The sequence below is a fragment of the Epinephelus fuscoguttatus genome, linkage group LG23, assembly GCF_011397635.1.
Source record: "Epinephelus fuscoguttatus linkage group LG23, E.fuscoguttatus.final_Chr_v1".
Classification (NCBI taxonomy): domain Eukaryota; kingdom Metazoa; phylum Chordata; class Actinopteri; order Perciformes; family Serranidae; genus Epinephelus; species Epinephelus fuscoguttatus.
The window spans coordinates 30129806-30148806 of record NC_064774.1 but is presented as its reverse complement, the minus strand read 5'-3'; the positions used below and the strand labels follow the sequence as shown (position 1 = coordinate 30148806).

At 45.0% G+C, this 19001-nt stretch overlaps 1 protein-coding gene across 2 annotated transcripts in view; it reads left to right on the top strand.

Moving 5' to 3' along the window:
- Positions 1-19001, top strand: part of LOC125883602 (zinc finger protein OZF-like) — a 115167-nt gene that overhangs the window by 71105 nt on the left and 25061 nt on the right. The window contains exon 2 of one of the 2 annotated variants that reach the window (XM_049568023.1): positions 471-2956. The exons of the other annotated variant lie outside the window; for it this stretch is intronic. Coding sequence (XP_049423980.1) covers positions 471-1763 — 1293 coding nt within the window. The 3' untranslated portion in view covers positions 1764-2956. Of the gene's footprint in view, positions 1-470; positions 2957-19001 lie in introns of those variants that run through there. 2 annotated transcript variants of the gene reach the window in all.

Here is a 19001-nt window from a genome sequence, read left to right as displayed (position 1 = left end):
TTGGTCCTTTAAGAGTCACATTGTCTTTCTGAATAAGTGCTGCACAGTGGATCTGATTTATGACAAATGGTTTATGTGGGTTATGAAAAGTAGCTGATAAATATTTAAAGAAAATGAGAAAAGACTTTAGTGTGGCGGTTAGCCTGTACAGTCATGGGGGAGACATGAGCACAAGTCAAGAATCTCAGGTCCAACCCAAAACCACTAAACCACTAAATTATGGAGAGAAGTATTAGTGAGAGTTGCATTGATAAGTAGTATTGGTATCAATTCCTATCAAAAAGTCAAAGCCTAAATAAAAACTATTCTGTAAGTTATTTATCATAACATTTGTTGGTGGTAATGCATTAGTCAGACATTGTGGGTTATGTTTCGCAGACATGCTTTAAATGTTATTTATGGTTTTAGTTGGCTCGCTGCACCGTGACAACTCATTAACTCTTTTTCTCTGTGTCTGTTTGTTGCTATAGGAACAGAGAGGAAGAGAGGAACTTATACATCACCACCATGACAAATCCTTCACAACATCTGGATCTTTAAAAATTCATCAAAGAGTTCAAACTGGAGAGAAACCATACAGATGTGGCCACTGTGAGAAAACATTTTTGCGCTGCAGTGCCCTCAAAGCCCATCAACGCATTCACATTGATGGGGAACTGTCCAGTTTTTTCCAAAGTGGGAAGGATTTCACAGAGTCAGGGACCTCAAAAAAACAAGACATTGACACAGCAGAGAAACTGTTTAGCTGTGATCAATGTGAGAAAGCTTTCACCACTCTACGTAGCTTAAAAAGTCACCACTATGTTCACACTGCAGAGAAGTCGCATTGCTGTGACCAATGTGGGAATACTTTTACGCAAAGCATGTCTCTTGAAACTCACCAAAGAATTCACACAGGAGAGAAACCGTACAGCTGTGATCAATGTGGCAAAGCTTTCAAATGGTCAAGTAACTTGAAAGACCATCAACGCAGTCACAGAGGAGAGAAACCATACAGCTGTGATCAATGTGGCAAAGCTTTCACACAGTTAAGTAACTTGAAAACCCATCAACGCAGACACACAGGAGAGAAGCCATACAGCTGTGATCAATGCAATAAAGCTTTCACACAGTTAGGTAACCTGAAAGCCCATCAACGCAGTCACACAGGAGAGAAACCATACAGCTGTGATCAATGTGGCAAAACTTTCACACATTTAAGTAACTTGAAATCTCATCAACGCAGTCACACTGGAGAGAAGCCATACGGGTGCGAGCAATGTGGGAAAAAGTTTTCCCAAATCAGAACTGTAATATCTCACAAAAGTATTCACACCGGTGCGAAACGATACAGGTGTGATCAGTGTGGCAAAGCCTTTGCACTGTCAGCGACCTTAAAATGCCACCAACGTATTCACACAGGCGAGAAACCGTACAGCTGTGATCAATGTGGCAAAGCCTTTGCACAGTTAGGGGCCTTAAAAAGCCACAAACGTATTCACACAGGAGAAAAATTGTACAGCTGTGATCAATGTGGCAAAGCCTTTGTACAGTCAGCGACCTTAAAAAGCCACCAACGTAGTCACACAGGAGAGAAACCGTACAGCTGTGATCAATGTGGCAAAGCCTTTGCACTGTCATGGGCCTTAAAAAGCCACCAACGTATTCACACAGGAGAGAAACCGTACTGGTGTGATCAATGTGGAAGATTATTTGCCTGGTGCACTCAATTGAGAACCCACCAATGCCGGCTTGCAGGAGAGAACCCGTACAGCTGTGACTAGTGTGAGAAAGCTTTTATTGAACGGTATGACCTAAAAATCCACCAACATGTTCACACCAGAGAGAACCTGTCCTGATGTGACCAGTGTTGGTAGTGACATTAAAGCCCACAAATGTGTTTACCCTGCATTGTTTTGGACATTTTCAGGGCCAGGCAAACATCTTCCTACTGCTTCCTCCCCATGCCCTGATAGCTGTGTTGATATCTTTCTTTTGTCATTGATTATTTTATCTGGTTTTTTTTATTTCAACTGTAACCCTATGTTGGACCACTAGATTCCTCCCTGTAGGACTCCCATGTGTGAGAGCTGAACACAAACTTTTCAAAATCAATCATGCAACTGTCCGGGGCAATGTTGCAGCTCACAATGCACCCGACCCTGAAGCATATCTCTGCGACTGGTGAGCCCACAGGATGGTGACTCCATGATGTTCTTTGGGACTGTGCCCCACCGAGCCCCATGAGTCAAGTCCATGTAGATATATATAGGCTGACTGACCAAATAAGCATGTGAAAACTGATATTGATGCCTCTTAGCATGGCTGTGATCAAAGTATTTGCATCAGCCTGAGACCTCTATCACAGACAGGCTCTGCAGTCTCAGACGCTGACTCAACATGCTGAATGAAATGTTTAGTGACTTGACTGATTTTTGGTCCTGTGTGCAGCTTCCCTCTCTAGCCTGCCTCCAGAAGGGGGCTCTGTTTCTGTTATCATGGTGAGGTGCTGCAGGTCTGATCCATCAGGATCTGTTGACTCACTGTTAGTCTGGCCCCTCCCCTTTGACCACTTTGCCTCTCAAGACCCGACCAGGAGCAACGGCTGGGACACCACAGCTCCCAGTATCACAGGGACATGAAAACCCCTCCACAATGTTCAGGTTTCCAGCTCAGACTGTTTGCTCCTGTTGATGACATCAGGACACCAAAGTCTTCTGAGCTCTGAGCATCATCAACAACTTAAATACCAGATTAATATGATGTATGTTATCATGTGTAACATATTTAATGTCTTATCCAGTGAGTTGCATGTGTCCTGTGTATGTCCACATGTAGAAGACAGCTGAGTTTTTCTTCCTGAGCAGGGCGGAGCTCTTCTTCTTTATGACTCTTGTTGGAGGTACAGAGACAGAAGATGAGTTGAAGCCTGTTTGTTTCTGTGTGGAGGATTGTAATGTCCATATCATCAGATGAGTTCAGCCTTTAATAAAAATAGTTTGTAGACTCTGTAGTGGGATTAAAGTTCCTGGTGTTGGTCTTTGCTCCTGTCACAGTCTCACTACTAAAGCTCAGACGCTCCTCAGGATCAGCTCCACAGTTCCACAATACCAATATCGATATATATCCACTTTTTCCCCACTTATTTTAGGGGATCATCAGGTCTCTTCTGTAGTGGAATAAATATCATATTAAGCATGTATACTCTTATCATGATGGCCCACCAGCAGATGGAGACACAAAATACAATACTTTAATGTAATATTCATTCATTGTGCAGAATAAGAAAAAGCATGTTGGCTGATTCTGATAGTTCATTTTAAAGATATCGGTCAATACTGATGATGTGCCAATATTATGGTAGATCGCTAATACGTAGAAAGGATTATAGGTGAGTGACTGAGTACATGAGGTCATTATTAAATGTGGAGCGTGTGAACAATTGTGAATCTCAGTTCTACGCGTGTGGATTTGCTTTTTACACACACGGAGTTTTGAAACAAACTTTCCACCGGTCTGAACGAAAATGCACTCGTATCACTCGGCCATTTTCGGATAGCACGTGATCACCCAGCTGATGACGTAATCTCCGCATGTCAAAGTAAGAGCACGCAGTCTTTCTATGAGCTGTTTTTCTTTTCTTTTTTTTAATAATCAGCAAAAAGTAACGTGCATTCATTGTTTTATGTTAATGTCATACAGTGAGTATTAGTCTCAGTTCAATTTAAATTTTATTTATAAAGCCCTGAGACTCTTCTGTGGAGCCTTTAGAACCTCCCCAATCCATGCACTAGTTATTGAAATGGGAGAAATGCCCCTATGGTTAAGGCGCATTAAATTAGGACGACAGTACTGGATAAAAATTAGTAGGAGTACTCAAACCTTCCCAGCTAGGTGTCAGTTACAAGAGGTGGAAGGAGGCAACAGGCATGAGCCATATATTGCCAGAATAAATCAGTGGGCAAGGAAACTGTGCATGGAACAGGGTGGCATGGAACAAACAAGCTGGTTATCAATACCACCGTGGGTAATTCAGGAATTAAACATCAAGCTGTGCTTTCTTCAAGACAAGAAAGAGGTGAACAAAATACAAGAATATCTCAATTCAGTCAGGGAGGAGAAGCTGATAATATACACAGATGGTTCTAAGGATCCAGAGAGTGGGAAAGCAGGATTTGGGGTGTACGTAGATCAGTTAAGACTCAAGTTTGATCAGCATATCTCAGATGGAAGTTCTATTTTTATGACAGAATTACTGGCAATTCTCTGGGCTCTGAGGTAGACTGAGGAAGAAAGACTAAAATCAGTTCTGATTTGCTCGGACTCAGCAGCAGCTCTAATGGTTATAAGAGGAGTTAAATCAAAAGCTCGGCCGGATCTTGTTAAAAAAAATATTGTCTGTATTGTTTCAAGTAGAAAAGAATGGTTGTGAAGTCATGTTTTGTTGGGTTCCTGGACATGTTGGAGTTGAGGGAAATGAAATAGCTGATTCTATAGCAAAGGCAACCCTGCAGAAAAAAGTAGTAGACTTCAATATATCTCCAGGAAGAGTGGAACTGAGAGGGAAAATCAAAGAGGGTGTGGAAAAGGAAAGGCAGGAACTGTGGGAAAAAGAGACTAAAGGAAGGTATTATTTTTCTTTACAGCCTGTGGTTAGAAAAATTAGTTATATTTCTGGAACTCGAAGTGAATCTGTTAAAATCTGCAGACTGAGGCTTGGGCATTGTGAATTAAATCATTATCTGCATATTATGGGGAAGCATCCTGATGGATTATGTGAATATGGGTGATCAGAAACAATTAAACATGTTTTTTATGGAATGTCAGATGTATAGAAAGAGAGGAGGTCTTTCTATAAGAAGCTGGCAGATCTGGGTGTGGACACATTTTCTATTAAAGCTGTTTTTGGCCAGGGTGAGAACCATCAGATGATAACAAAAGCAGCCTGACAGTTCCTGCGTGAAGCAGGGCTGTATATGAAGATTTAATTAGACTCTGTCCAGTGGAGGGCAGTGATATGCCAAGTAGCGTCAAAACTGCCGGAAATCGATAATAGCAGTGAGGAGGAAGGGGCTGAGCGTGTTGAGAGGGAGTCACCTGAGAATTGTGTTGTCATTATAAGGTTTAATGAAAAGGCACAAGAAAGCATGAAGAAGCTCAGCCCATTTGTGCTAACAACAATTCTGGCAAGTGAAATAGGGGAGATGCAATATGCAAAGGTCCTGAATGATGGCAATCTATTGGTGAGATGTGCTAATAGAGAGCAAGTTGAGAAGGCACTCAAACTGAAAGAGATAAGAAAAATCAAGGTGGCAAGCACAGGGAGGGTGGGGGCACGAAATGGTGGTGGATGCAAAGGAGTGATTACAGGGGTGTCACTGAGTGTGAGTATGGAGGAACTTAAGAGGAATTTCAAAGGAGGAAAAATAATGAATGTGCAAAGAATGAAGACAACAAAAGAAGGAATGAAAAAGGATAGCGAAACTGTACTGATTGAGTTTGAAGGACAGAGTGTACCCAAGAAAGTATTCCTGGGTTTTATGAGTTACCCGGTGAGAGTTTATGTACCAAAACCGTTAAGGTGCTTTAACTGTCAAAGGTTTGGAAACATAGCCAAAAACTGTAAGGAGAAGAGGAGGTGTGCTAGATGTGGGGGAGACCATGAGTATGGAAAGTGTGGAACAGGAGTGCAACCAAAATGTTGTAACTGTGGAGGAGACCATAATGTGGCATATGGGGGATGTGAGGTTATGAAAAGGGAGAATAATATCCAAAAAGTAAGAGTGGAAAGAAGGATATCGTATGCAGAAGCTGTAAGAGTGTCAAGGGGACAGAACAATGAAACTAATGATCAAGGAGCAGTGGGAGGTCGAGAGCTGCAACAAAGAGCAAATGATAGGATGTATGTGGACAAAAGGGATTTGGTAACATTCATTGCAGTAGTGGTTAACAGTACGGCTGAAGTGAAGTCAAAAAGTGAAAAAATCCAGTTGATTGTTAAAGCAGCAGTGCATCATTTGGGATTAGTTGGACTGACATGGGAAGAAGTGAGGGATAACCTCACTAATCAGTCAAGTCAGGAAACACCATGGGTTGGTTAATACTAATTATGGTAATCATCCTACAATGGAATGCCAGGAGCCTACTGACTAATGGCCAGGAATTCAAGCATTTCAATAAAGAGATGGCTGAAAAACCAGATGTAATTTGCGTGCAGGAAACATGGTTAAAACCAAATCTAGACTTTGTGGTACATGGATATACAGTGATAAGGAAAGACAGAAGTCAAGGGGGAGGAGGAGGTTGTGCTACGTTTATCAAACAAGACATTCCATATAGGCTACTGGAAAGGGGAGTGGACCAGGAATATGTAGTGGTGGAAGTATGGGAAAAAGGAGAGAAGGTGGTTATAATCAACTACTATAACCCATGCAAGAGGTTGGATTTGGATAGCCTATTAAGGATAAAAGGACAAGAGAGAAATAAGGGAATTTGGTGTGCAGATTTCAGTGCTCACAGTACGGTGTGGGGAGGGCCACAAACAGACACGAATGGACAGGTCATTGAAGATTTGATGGATGAAAGGGATTTGGTGTGTGTGAATGATGGCAGAGGAACAAGGGTAAACATAACAGCAGGTACTGAATCAGCACTAGATATTACTCTACAATCTAACACCTTGGCTGGAATTAGTAACTGGGAAGTTTGGACAGCATCAACAATAGGCAGCGATCATTACCCAGTCTTATGCATGGTGGGGGAGAGAGTGGAAGTGAGAGCAAGTGTGGGAATCACAAAGTGGGTATTTGGAAAAGCAGAGTGGGATGAGACACAGAGGTTGAGTGAGGAATCAATGAACAGGATAGATATGCTTGGAGACATTGATGAAATAAATAATCAGGTAACATCAGTGATTGTAAGGGCAACAGATGGAGCTATACCCAGGAGTAAAGGCAGGAAGAACAGGAAGCTGGTGGACAGAAGAATGTCATCAGGCTGTAAGAAATAGGAATAGAGCATTCAGACAAGTTAAAAGAACCCATAACATGCAGAATTTGATTCAGTACAAAAAGGCGCAGGCAGTGGTGAGAAGAACAGTGCGTCAAGCTAAGGGGGCAAGCTGGAGGAATTTCTGCGATGAATTAGGAAGAACAACACCAGTGGGAGAGGTATGGGGAATGATGAAGAAGATGGGAGGAGACAGAAGGGAATGGGATTATCTGGTCATAACATCTGAGGAGGAGACAGCAGTTTCCAACAGGGAAAAGGCAGAGATCATGGTTAAGGCTTTTGTAAAGGTGCACAGCTCAGAAAATTTGTCAGAAGAAGGGAGACAGAGAAGACAAAGAACTATGAGTCATCATCCAGGTGTGCTAAACAGGAAGTAAAATACAGATGGCGTAATTGATGAGCCATTTACTTTGGCAGAGATGATGAGAGCAATAAAGAGGTCACGACCAGCCTCTCCAGGGAAAGATCAGGTGTGCTATATAATGTTAAAGCATTTGGGAAAGGGAGCATTAGTGAAGTTGCTGCATCTTTATAACAGAGTGTGGGAGGAGGGAAGGTTACCAGGAGCCTGGAAAGACGCAGTAGTGATTCCGATAAGAAAACCTGACAAGGATCCATCCAAACCCACTAGTTACAGGCCAAAAGCGTTGACATCAAATACATGCAAGATAATGGAAAGGATGATAACGGGAAGGTTGTGTTATGAACTTGAGAAGAGGGGAGTGTTGGCAAGTTATCAGAGTGGTTTCAGGAAAGGCAGGAATACCATGGACTCGGTGATAAGGTTAGAATCTGAAATAAGGAAGGCCCAGGCAAATAAAGAATCAGTTATTGCAGTATTTTTTGATATTGAAAAAGCCTATGACATGATGTGGAAGGACGGGTTGTTAATCAAAATACACAAGATGGGTGTTGGTGGGAGAGTTTTCAACTGGATAAAGGATTTTCTATTTGGAAGGAAAATCCAAGTACGCACTGGGTCAGAATTGTCAAATAAGTACACAGTTGGAAATGGTACACCTCAAGGGAGTGCAATAAGCCCGCTACTCTTTATCATCATGGTCAATGATGTATTTTCAAAAGTGCCGGCAGATATAGGCAGATCACTTTTTGCGGATGATGGAGCCTTGTGGAAAAGAGGAAGGAACATGGAGCATGAGGAAAGTTCAAGGTGTAATTGATGAGGTGGTGGAGTGGGGGTTTGAGTGGGGGTGCAGGTTCTCAGTGGCAAAAACACAAACAGTATTTTTCACCAGGAAAAGAATTAAGGAAGGGATGAAACTGGAGATGTATGGAAAAGCTTTAGAAAGGGTTGGAACGTTTAAATTTCTGGGAGTTCTTTTTGATTCATGGCTAACATGGGCAGATCATATCAGGAGAATAGAAGGAAAATGCAAAAAAGTAATAAATGTGATGAGATGTTTGACTGGAAGGGAGTGGGGGGCAAGCTGTTCAGCACTGAAGAGGCTATATATAGCATTGATGAGGTCTGTGATTGACTATGGCAGTGTAGCATATGGGTCAGCAGCTAAGTCTCTCTTGAGGAAGTTGGATGTGATTCACACACAGGCTCTGAGAGTGGGGCTATTAAGACTTCACCAGTACCTGCCCTACAGGTAGAATTGGGTGAAATGCCTCTAGAAGTAAGAAGGATGCTGATGACTAATTACTGGGCTAATTTGCAGGGGCACAACGAATCTCATCCCACGAAAGGAGTGCTGGGAGAATGGGAGGAGCCAGAGGCAAAACTTTGCTCGAGTAGCGAATTACGTGGCAAAATAAATTGGAGTACTCAATTTGAATATAAGCCCGACAGTGGTTTATCCAGAGGTGGCTCCATGGATGCTTGTGTGGCCTGAGATTGACTGGTATTTGTTAGAGGCTAAAAGGAAGGAAAAAGGTATAATTGATTTGGTGAGTGCATTCAGATTTCATGTAACGAAAGAATATAATGATTTTACACAGATGGTGCTAAACAACCTGAGACAGAAGTGACAGGATTTGGGGTGGCAGTACCAGCAAAAGCAATTGGAATCAATAGAAGGACATCTAATAAGTTAGGAGTGTACACAGTGGAAATGGTGGCAGTGCTGGTTGCATTACGGTGGGTGGAGAAAGCTGGTCTGGATAAGGCGTTGATATGTTCAGACTCATCTTCAGTACTAGCAAGCTTAAGGTCTTTCCATTCAAACAGCCGTCAAGACATACTGTATTCAATCCTTCAGTCAATTACAAGAATAGTCAGTCAGGGAGGTCAGGTTAAGTTTCTGTGGGTTCCAGCGCATGTATGGGTGAGGGGGAATGAGAGGGCGGATGAGTTGGCCAAGAGGGCTTTAAAGAAAGGAAATGTAGACATGCAGCTCAGGATCAGCAAAGCAGAAGTTAAATGTGCGATCTGGCAAAAGACCAATCTAATATGGCAAGAAAGGTGGGATAGAGAGGGAGGCATCTTTATCAGATCCAAAAGAGTGTTAGAGGTGGAAGGATGAGCAGTGGACACAGGAGAGAGGAGATTGTGTTGACAAGGTTAAGGTTGGGGCATAGTGCATTAAATAAAACGTTGAAACTGATAGGGAAGTACCAGGCAGGCCTGTGTGAGGGGTGTCGGGAGGAGGAGTCAGTGGAGCATGTAGTTCTGAGGTTAGGATACTGATAGCTTTCTTAAGGGATACAGGTGTTTATTATAGAATCTGATGGATAAGCAGGGGTAGGCGGATAGGGTGGCTGTTATTGATATGGGTGTGGGGAGTTTATAGTAGGATAAGGGTGTTTTTTTTTTTTTTTTTAAATATATATATATCGCTATATATCTCTATATCTCTCTCTCTCTCTCTCTATATATATATATATATGTATATATATGTATTGATGGACTGGGGGCTCATCCTACTCTCCAATGTGCTATGTGTGAGCTCAGTCCTGCATGTTCTTTAATGAAGCAATAGGAGAAGATATTCGGTCTCAGTTAATGTAGTTTATTAAGCAGTAAAGGAATAAAATTACAGAGCTCTGGGTCTCAACTTCAAGTCCCTGACGAACAACAAAGGTGTGTCAGTTCACGAAGTCTGACCTCCTGTCCTTTCCCTGACCCAGTATATTTGAGCGTAACAGAGTGTCATTGTGCACGCAAGGCGTTGTCCTCTTCTCATTGGCAGTTCCACTTCCTCCTTCACCACACCACGCCCCTGCCTCGTGTTAATCTGACTCCTTCCCGCTGACAGTGGGGGCGTGGTTCCTGTTTTGAAAGACAAGAGAACAACACAACTCCCTACACGTGCTGTACCTTACTATCTGTACATCACTTTCTATTATTTTTACCATATATGAAACTAATTATCTAAGCATTGCGGTATGTGCTCCTCAGATTTCATGTCTCTTCCTCTCCTGTACTTCTCCTTCTGCAAAGCAAACACATTCAGATCAGCTGAAATCATCTTAGTATTCTCATTGTTCACACATCTAAAACTTATATAGTGAAACACAACTGATAGTAAAATGCATAAAATCATTCTATTCCCAACAGTCCCCTTTTGGCCTCATAGGACTGAGGCCACTTTTCTTTTTCAGTCCCAACGTATCCAGGTCCCCCTTTTTAGGTCTTGTGATTACTGCACTTTTGTTTCTTTTGAAACAAAAGTTATAACTCCCTTTTGGTCTCATACACATGAGACCACTCACACCTTGTCTTCTCCTGAGGCTGAGTCCGAATCTGAATCAGTAGGCGGCTCTCCTAACAGGGGGGCCGTCTCCCTGTGAGTCATCTGAGATGGTGGGGGCTGTGGATGTTGTCTCTCCACAGCTGTCACTATGATTCTTTCACAGAGGGACCGGATACATGGGATACAACAACAACCACATAATGCTAACACCGCGAGCATTCCCACCAGAGACAAGAATACCGATACCACTAAATCTTTCCACTTACCGAACCACTTCTCGAAGATACCACCCAGGGGTTTATCAATGCCTGAGTGTTCATGCATTTCCTCAGAGAGCGTGCGCAGCCCTTCTAGCGCGCCTTAGTTACGGACCCGGCGGGAGCTGGGGTGTTTGGGAGGACGGTGCCGCAGCGGCCCTGGGACATAGCGCAGACACCCCTTTCTCCGCCAAAAGCATGTCTAACGCAATTCGGTTCTGTACTGTCATCAGGGAGGTAGCTGCCAGTTGTTCAGAGAGTCCTCCAACCGCGTCCCTAGTGCTGTTGGCCAGTCTAAGAACATTGTAATGCACATAATTAATTCTGTCCACATTTTTGTTAGGGGTGATGGGAAACAGTGCAGCTAATATGGGTATGTTTTCAAAACCAGCAGCCACTTGGTCAGCCAATTTGTACTGGTCTGGGACCCCGCGAGGAACACCTATGGCATCCATATACGTGGTTGTTCCCTGGCTCATATCAAATGCATTTCTTTTCTGTCTACCTGAGTTGGTCTGGGTATCCCTCATCCCCAACAAGATCAGGGGTACAGCCAGTCGGACCAGTGCACACGTACCAACCCAGGAGGATGGCAGGGACAAGTGGAGGGTTTTATCTCCACAGTACCAGAACAGGTCCCCTCTAGCCTGAACCATGCTGCTGGCGTTCTGCCACGTACTCACATTCAATGTTCTCTGGCACCAGTCAGCTTGCATCTGTCCCATATCAGTTAATAACCAGGTGGAGAGGTTCTATGCAGGAGTCTGACGTTCCACTCCCTGGGGTGTCTCTCCTGGTTCGGTTTCGTGGTGGTTCTACGGCTTTGTCTCTGAGGGAAGACTCATAATACAACAGAGGTAAAACAATAACACAGGTTAACACAACAACTCCCAACACAAACCACTTATGGTGGCGTGGTTCTAATCCTAATAATTCTACTAATAATTTCTTTTTTTTTTTTTGCAAAAGGTAAATATAAACGTGTAAAATATAAGAGTAAATATGGAGTGTAAATGTTCTGCAAGCTGAGTCTTTCTTGTATCCTGGCTTTATATTACTCAAACGTACTCTGGGCAAAGTGTTGCTTCAGAGGAGCTTCAAACCTTCACATTGATCACAGGATATCTCTTCCGCACTTATGCTAAGCTAAATGAATAAATGTCGGTGTGAGTAAGCTGTGCGTGGGTTGTTTTTTAAGCTTTAGTGTCTCTTATGTCCTCCAGTGTTGGCAGGTGTCTCTGCCACTGCACACTGACTCCAGTGATACCATGTGTCACCTTTTCCTGTAGTTTGAGTTTGGTGGTGGGACGTCCGTTCCACGACTTTGTAGGACCAGTCCACCTAGGCTCTGACCACTTTCGTTTGATCACCTTGAGTAGGACCCACTCTGATGTTGGGGTCTTTCCTTCTGCTCCTCCTGAGCTGTGGTCACCTGTTTGGAGAAAGCTGACACCAATGCTGTTAGTTGGTCATAATATGGTTTGTATTGCATAGGGCTTTCTATTTCTTCTGTAGTTTGGATCCCAGCTCCCGGTCCCGGGAACTGGTGTCCTGTTTTTAGTTCATATGGCGTGAACCCTGTCAATGCGTTCACCGAGCTCCTGATTGACATTAGAGCTAGGTAGAGCATCTACCCAGCTCATTTTAGTCTGAGCACAGATTTTGCCTATTTTTCCCTTAATAGACTGGTTCATCCTTTCCACCTTGCCCTGTGACTGAGGATGATAGACTGTGCCAAATGTGTGTTTTAGCCCCAATGCCTTCTCTACCTGCTGTAGGTCTTTGTTTTTAAAGTGAGTTCCGTTATCAGATCTGATTCGTTTGGGGAACCCGTGCCTGGGGATATATTGATTTATCAGAAATTTGATTACTGTTTTTGCATCCTCTGATTTGGCAGGTATGGCTTCTGGCCAGCCGGTGTATGCATCCACCGCCACCAGAAGATACCTGTGCCCTCCCACTCTCTCTATCATATCTGTGTAGTCAATAATGACCTCTTGACCTGGGAGTTTGGGGAGAGGAAATTTCCCTTGGTGTGGTTTCACTGTGGGTCTGACATTATATTCTGTACATATTTTACATTCTCTGATGTGATTCTCAATCATGGCTGGCAGAAAAGGGTGCCACCAATGAGTGAGACCTCGCACCATTTGCACCTTTCCACAATGAGCCACCCCGTGAGCCTCCTGGAGGACTGATCTCATCAGCCCTGGGGGTAACACTGGTCTTCCGTCCGGAGACCTCACACACCCTCTGTTCTCACTGCTCCTCTCTCTTTCCAGATTGTAAGCTCCTGTGAGAAGCTTTCTGCTGCTCTGCTATTAACATATTTACATTACACGGTGGCAGGAGATCATGTACTGTTTCTCTGTTTGTAGCATGATATACTGTGGACTATATCCTGCCTTTCTCTTGGCTGCCATGTCTGCAGCCTCATTTCCCCTAGCAATAGCTGTCCCTGCTTTATCATGGCCCTTACACTTAATGACTGCTACCTGTGCTGGCTTTATCAGAGCCTCCTGTAGCCTCTTCATATCTTTTTCATGTTTAATGGGGGTTTTTGCTGCCGTTAGAAAACCCGATCTGATCCACTGTGTCATCTCCACATGGATTGCTCCTACAACATATGCAGAGTCTGTGTAGATGTTCACTCTCTTCCCTTCTGACCATTCTAATGCTGCAATCATTGCCTGGAGCTCAGCCAACTGTGAGGACTCTTTCCCTGTCACCCTTTCCGTGAGGACTTCCTCAAACCCTGTTTCTGTCTGTCTCACCACTGCATATGCTGCTTTCAGTCCCTCAGTTGGATGCCTGAAACAGCATCCGTCTGTGAACAGTGTTTCCTCTGCTTAGTCAGGGCTTCGCCTGCAAATCTTCTCTCACCCTGGTGTCTTTCTGCACCTTTTCCTCACATCTGTGTGGCTCGCCCTCTCCCATGTTATCTGCCATGTTTACACCTTCATGTGTGAATGTTATGTGTGGTGCATTTAAGATCTTTTCCAGCCTCGTCTGTCTGAGTGATGTCATAGTAAATGCCGCTGAGTTTACATATGCCACTATGCTGTGCGTTGTTAGTACAGTCAGTGCGTGTCCCATCACTATGTGTGCTATTTTCTGCAAAATTTTTGCCACTCCTGCTGCATGTCGAGTGCACGGTGGGTGTCTATCCTCGGTTGGGTCTAAGGATATGCTTACATACATCAGCACCTGTCTGCCTCCCCCTTTTTTCTGGAAAAGCACACCAGAGGTGGTGTGTGTCTTTTCGGAAACATCAAGAAAAAACGGTAGCTTGTAGTCGGGGATGGCTAGATCCGTAGCAGCAGAGCGTGCCTGTTTGAGGGAGATAAATGAGGTTTCAGCGTCAGTGGTCCATACCAGGAGCAGTAAGATTGCGCATGCCCTGTCGTTAACCATGGCACGCAAAGGATGGGTTAGTTCGCCATAAGAGGCCACATAGTGCTTGCTGTACCCGGTGAGGCCCAAAAATGACAACATGTCTTTCACGGTGTGTGGTTTTGGGTGATGCAGAATCGATTCTCTGTGTGACGGGACACGGCCGTGCCTTAGCCGACACTATGCGACCCAGGAACGAGACCTGCTGCCTACAGCATTGTAGCTTGGTTTTAGAGACTTTGAACCCTGTGTGGTGTAGGCGTAGTAAGACAGAGCGTGTGGCCTCCAGGCAGGTGGAGGATCGGTGCGGCCAAGAGGATATCATCAACGTACTGGATTACCGCAACCCTTCTGGTAGTGACAATTCGGCCAGCTGCTGTTTGAGAACCTGATTGAAAAGGCCAGGTGACAGGATGAGACCCTGTGGAATGCGGGTGTAACGTAGCTGTCTACCACGATGAGTGAATGAGAAAATGTCGCGAAGGGGTGGTGCGAGAGGTAGGCAGAAAAAGGCGTTCGCAAGGTCTATACAAGAAAACCACTTATGTTCTGGCGACAAGCTAGACATGGCGGTGTATGGGTTTGGCACTGGTACTGTGGGTGTGGAGATTACTGCATTAATGCGTCTGAGATCATGCGCCATGCGATATTTGCCTGTATTCTGTTTCTCTACAGGAAGAATGGGTGTGTTCCAGCTGGAGTTTGAGGCCTCCAACACTCCAGCCTGTAACAGACCTCGATAGTATCTGCAATACCAGCCTCAGCCGCTGGCTTGTGGCGATATTGATTCTGCCAAATCGGTGTCCAATCATTTAACTCAAATGTAATGGGGTGACCTGTGCACAGTAGCCCACATCGGTGGGACCAGAGAGAGTCAGGAAGTGTGTGTAACATGTGTTCTGCGTCTGGATGGTCAGTCTTTTCTCTACCATGAAACCTCTCTATCTGTCGGTGTTCCAGGATCGCCTTGTCTGTAGCTCCCTGCCTGATGCGATATGCTTTCTCAGAGGGTGAGAAATCCACCTGAGGAATTTGAGTGCGGATCCAATCAGTGAGTTGCATTAGCCTCTTACACATAGGGCCCAAGTCTTTGGCCTGATGTTTTGCATGGATTGCCAGAGATATGTGAGGGGAGGCTTCTTCCTCCCCCTTATACCACTGTTGCTGTTCTGAAGCGAGGTCAACAGCTGCAGCCACTCCCTCATTACCCACCAGTATACAGGACGACTGTATATCCCACCTGTGACCTTCAATTTCGTTATAAAATGCCTGCTGATACATCTCATCCCCTTTTCTATCATAATAAAGTGTTACATGGAAGGGATCAGGAGGAGGTGTGTAAGGATTTAATGACTGAACCCTAAGGGCGCCATGACCGATAGAGAGCGCAAATCCCAGGAGTTGCTGTGGTGTTTGGCTCGAGGAGGCCCCAGTAGATATCTGCCCACTGTCCTTCAGCTGTGGGGGATGTGTCTGCAGATAACAACATTTGTGAAGATGAATGTACAGTTGACAATGAGCAGTTCACAGTGTATCCATTTGGGAACGTCACTATCAGTCCGTCCGGGCTGCACAGGATGGAGGCTCCACACTTTAATAACACATCTCTGCCCAAAAGGTTAACAGGACATGCCATTGAGGAAACAAATGTGTGTGGAAATGTCTGATCTGCTTGGAGTATGGTAGTGGTGAGTGGTTTTGTGAGTGGCAGATTTTCTGATTGACCCGAGAACCCAGTTAATTCAACCGCTGATGATGACATGTGAGTAGCCAACACAGGGAGGTTTAATGTGGAATACCGTGCCCCCGTGTCTAACATTCAGTCGCAGGTAGGGGTCTGCCAGCCCCTCCCGCGTAGGGGTTCTTGGGCCCTGTCAATATCCTTGGGAATCTTCCCAGGTCATCAGAGGATATTGACCCTGTGGAGCGACAGTGGCATTGGGTGCTTGATGCACATGATCTTGATAACCTCCCCTGGGCGGTCCCTGATACCCGCCCTGGGGTTCTGTTTCCGCCACCCTGGGAGGTCGAGCTGCCTGCCTCGCATCCTGTCCTCCAACCACTGGGTCAGCATTACATGAGTGGGTCTGGTGTGGACAGCGTTCCCGCCAATGCAATGGGTCTCCACAAAGGAAGCACCCCCATCAACCTGACCTCTTGGGCCGCCACGTCTTCCCCCCCTGCCTCTGAATCTTCCTGTACCACCTCGGGAGCCGCTCCAATTGGGAGGGCGAGGGTCTACCCCCTCAGGGGTTGGAAAAAGATCGGGGGTAACTGTGGGTGATGGCTGAGGCTGCTGAATCATTTGATTGTTTGATTTTTTGTCTTTTTTCACATCGTTCGTTTTACGACGTGCATCCTCCAATTGAAGTTTGAGCAGCTGAACCTGTGCTGAGTCTGTGCTTTCCTTCTCTTCCGCCTGTTTAGCTCTGTGTTTTTTCATGTGGTGTGTGAGGTGTTTCTCCCACTGTTCAGTGGAACAGCCAGGAAGGTCAGGATTGTTCTCTAATGATTCTTTTACCTTCGTAGGCAGTCCCTCTAACACGGCCTTTCTGAACAGGGTGGTTTGTAGGTCACAAGACCCTGGGTGTACTCCAGCCACATCTACCCATGTGTTCTTACATCTGCTAAGGAATGTTGCGACGTTTTTCGTCAGGTTCGATGTGAAACGTGAGCGTGTGCATGGCGCCAGATGGAATGGGAAACTGTTGTCGCATGGCCCGACCGATAGCAGTGGCATGTTGGGCGAATGGCTCTTTATCCGCTAAATTAACTGTTTTGCCAACGTCTCAAGTGCAGTTAAATCCCAGCTGGAGAGCTGTTGTCCCAATAGCGCTCTCCAGTCCCCTAATGCTACTTTGTGACCCATGGTCTGTTTACAGAAACGCTCCATCCAGGGGCCTCCTCCCTCTAATGGCGGGGGCATCTTATCCAGGATGCAGTGCATATCTGTAAAGGAGAAGGGTTGGTATACTCTCTCCTCCTCCTGGGGTATTTTACATGAGTGGCATGTCTAATGTTTTTGGCTTGTTCTTATTTTGTCGGAGATTATAAGGAGAATGTGGACAACCTGATCGTGAGCCCGCAGCACTGTGTGGCCTTTTGATTGACTTTATTATTCCTGTTAGTCTTACAGCCTTCGTACCTTGGTCACTCTCAGAGTCTGACCCTGACCATCCTTGACTTTCCTCATCCTCCATTTCCTCTATCTCAGAACACTCCTCTGGTTCTTCTTTCCTTTCCTTATTTCTCCTTTCTCTGTTGCTTCTATCTGACCTCTCTCTTTGTGCCCTCAACTGAAACACTGCCTCTGCTAGTGGCCTCGGCTCCTCCTCCGTTGCTTCCACGTTAGAGGTGCTGGAGGAAAGAGGGCCCTGTTTCATGCTTCTCTTACTGTCTCTGCTCTCTATGCTGCACACATCATCCTGCATGTCCCTACTCCTGTCTATAGATCTCAGAGTCTCCTGATACACATTCTGCGCTGCCACAATATTCATCACGTCCTGTTTCATTGCCTCCACCTGTACTATTCCCTGTCTTATTTCCTTCATCACTTCCTCTTTGGCCTTCACATACTCTCCTTCCCCTATCACATCTGTATTAAGCACACCGTCTTTAATCATCAACATTTGCATTTGCATATTCTTTCCTGAATATGGTGGGGTGGAGGTGTGTGTGGTATCTCAGGATACAACCTATTAGAGGTGGGCTCTGGTGGGGTGAGGCTGGATCCTTTGCAGGAGCAGACAGAGGTTGCTTATCTTTGTTTTGTTTTTTGTGACTTTTGTCTGTGTTTTTCCAATAGGCCATGGCTGTAACTGCCATCTGATGGAGCAGAGCTCGTTTGCGCTCCTTCATTTCTTTTTGATGTTTCCATTTTCTCTTTATAAATTTAGGTTCGTTCTCCTTTTTAGCGTGTTCTTCCAAATCATCTCTCGCCTTTAACTCTGCAGCCAGCAATTTCTTTGTAACATTTACTGCCTCCTCATCCCGAGGAAGCTCATTTTGGGCCTGTAATGCCTTCCATAAATCATCAAACTCCTTTCCTACAGCCTGTCTCTGCTTATCTATTACTCCTGACAATAACTGTTTCCTAATCTCCCGTACTGTGTTTTTACTAGGATGGGAGGACATCCACCCTGCTCACGACAGTCCCTGTCAAATTCACCGTCCATGATGTCTCTCTGTCCCTCCTCTGTCCTTACTTATTTTACTCAGAGGGTACTACTCGTCACGATGTTAAAAAAAAAAAAAAAACTTCAAACAATTACAACAATACACAAAATAAACAGCGCCACGTGACCGCTCAGCACCCCAGTCTGCGCGCACTTATTTTACCCTTTCTAACGCTGTTATTTCGGTGCTAAAGTTCCACCAATTGCAGGCCGACACATCCAAGCTTCTACACCACTCTCCTAGGAGGGTGCGGGATGCCTATGGCTCGGCGACAATTGGCTTCTATCTTAAGGCAAAATTACACAGCTTCCTCTTTTCTTCCCCACAGAACGCGACCACCGCTCAGGCACTGAAAAGAGTTGGAATTCGAGTCACCTCTAATAGACTCTACACAACTCTTCCGCCCCGTAAAGATAGCTGGTTGTCGGTAAGCCACCCACAAAACAATATCCCCTAAAAGACTTATTTATTTACACTCCCAATATCAGGGTGGTTCTCGGACCACTGAATAGATGTCTCAACATGA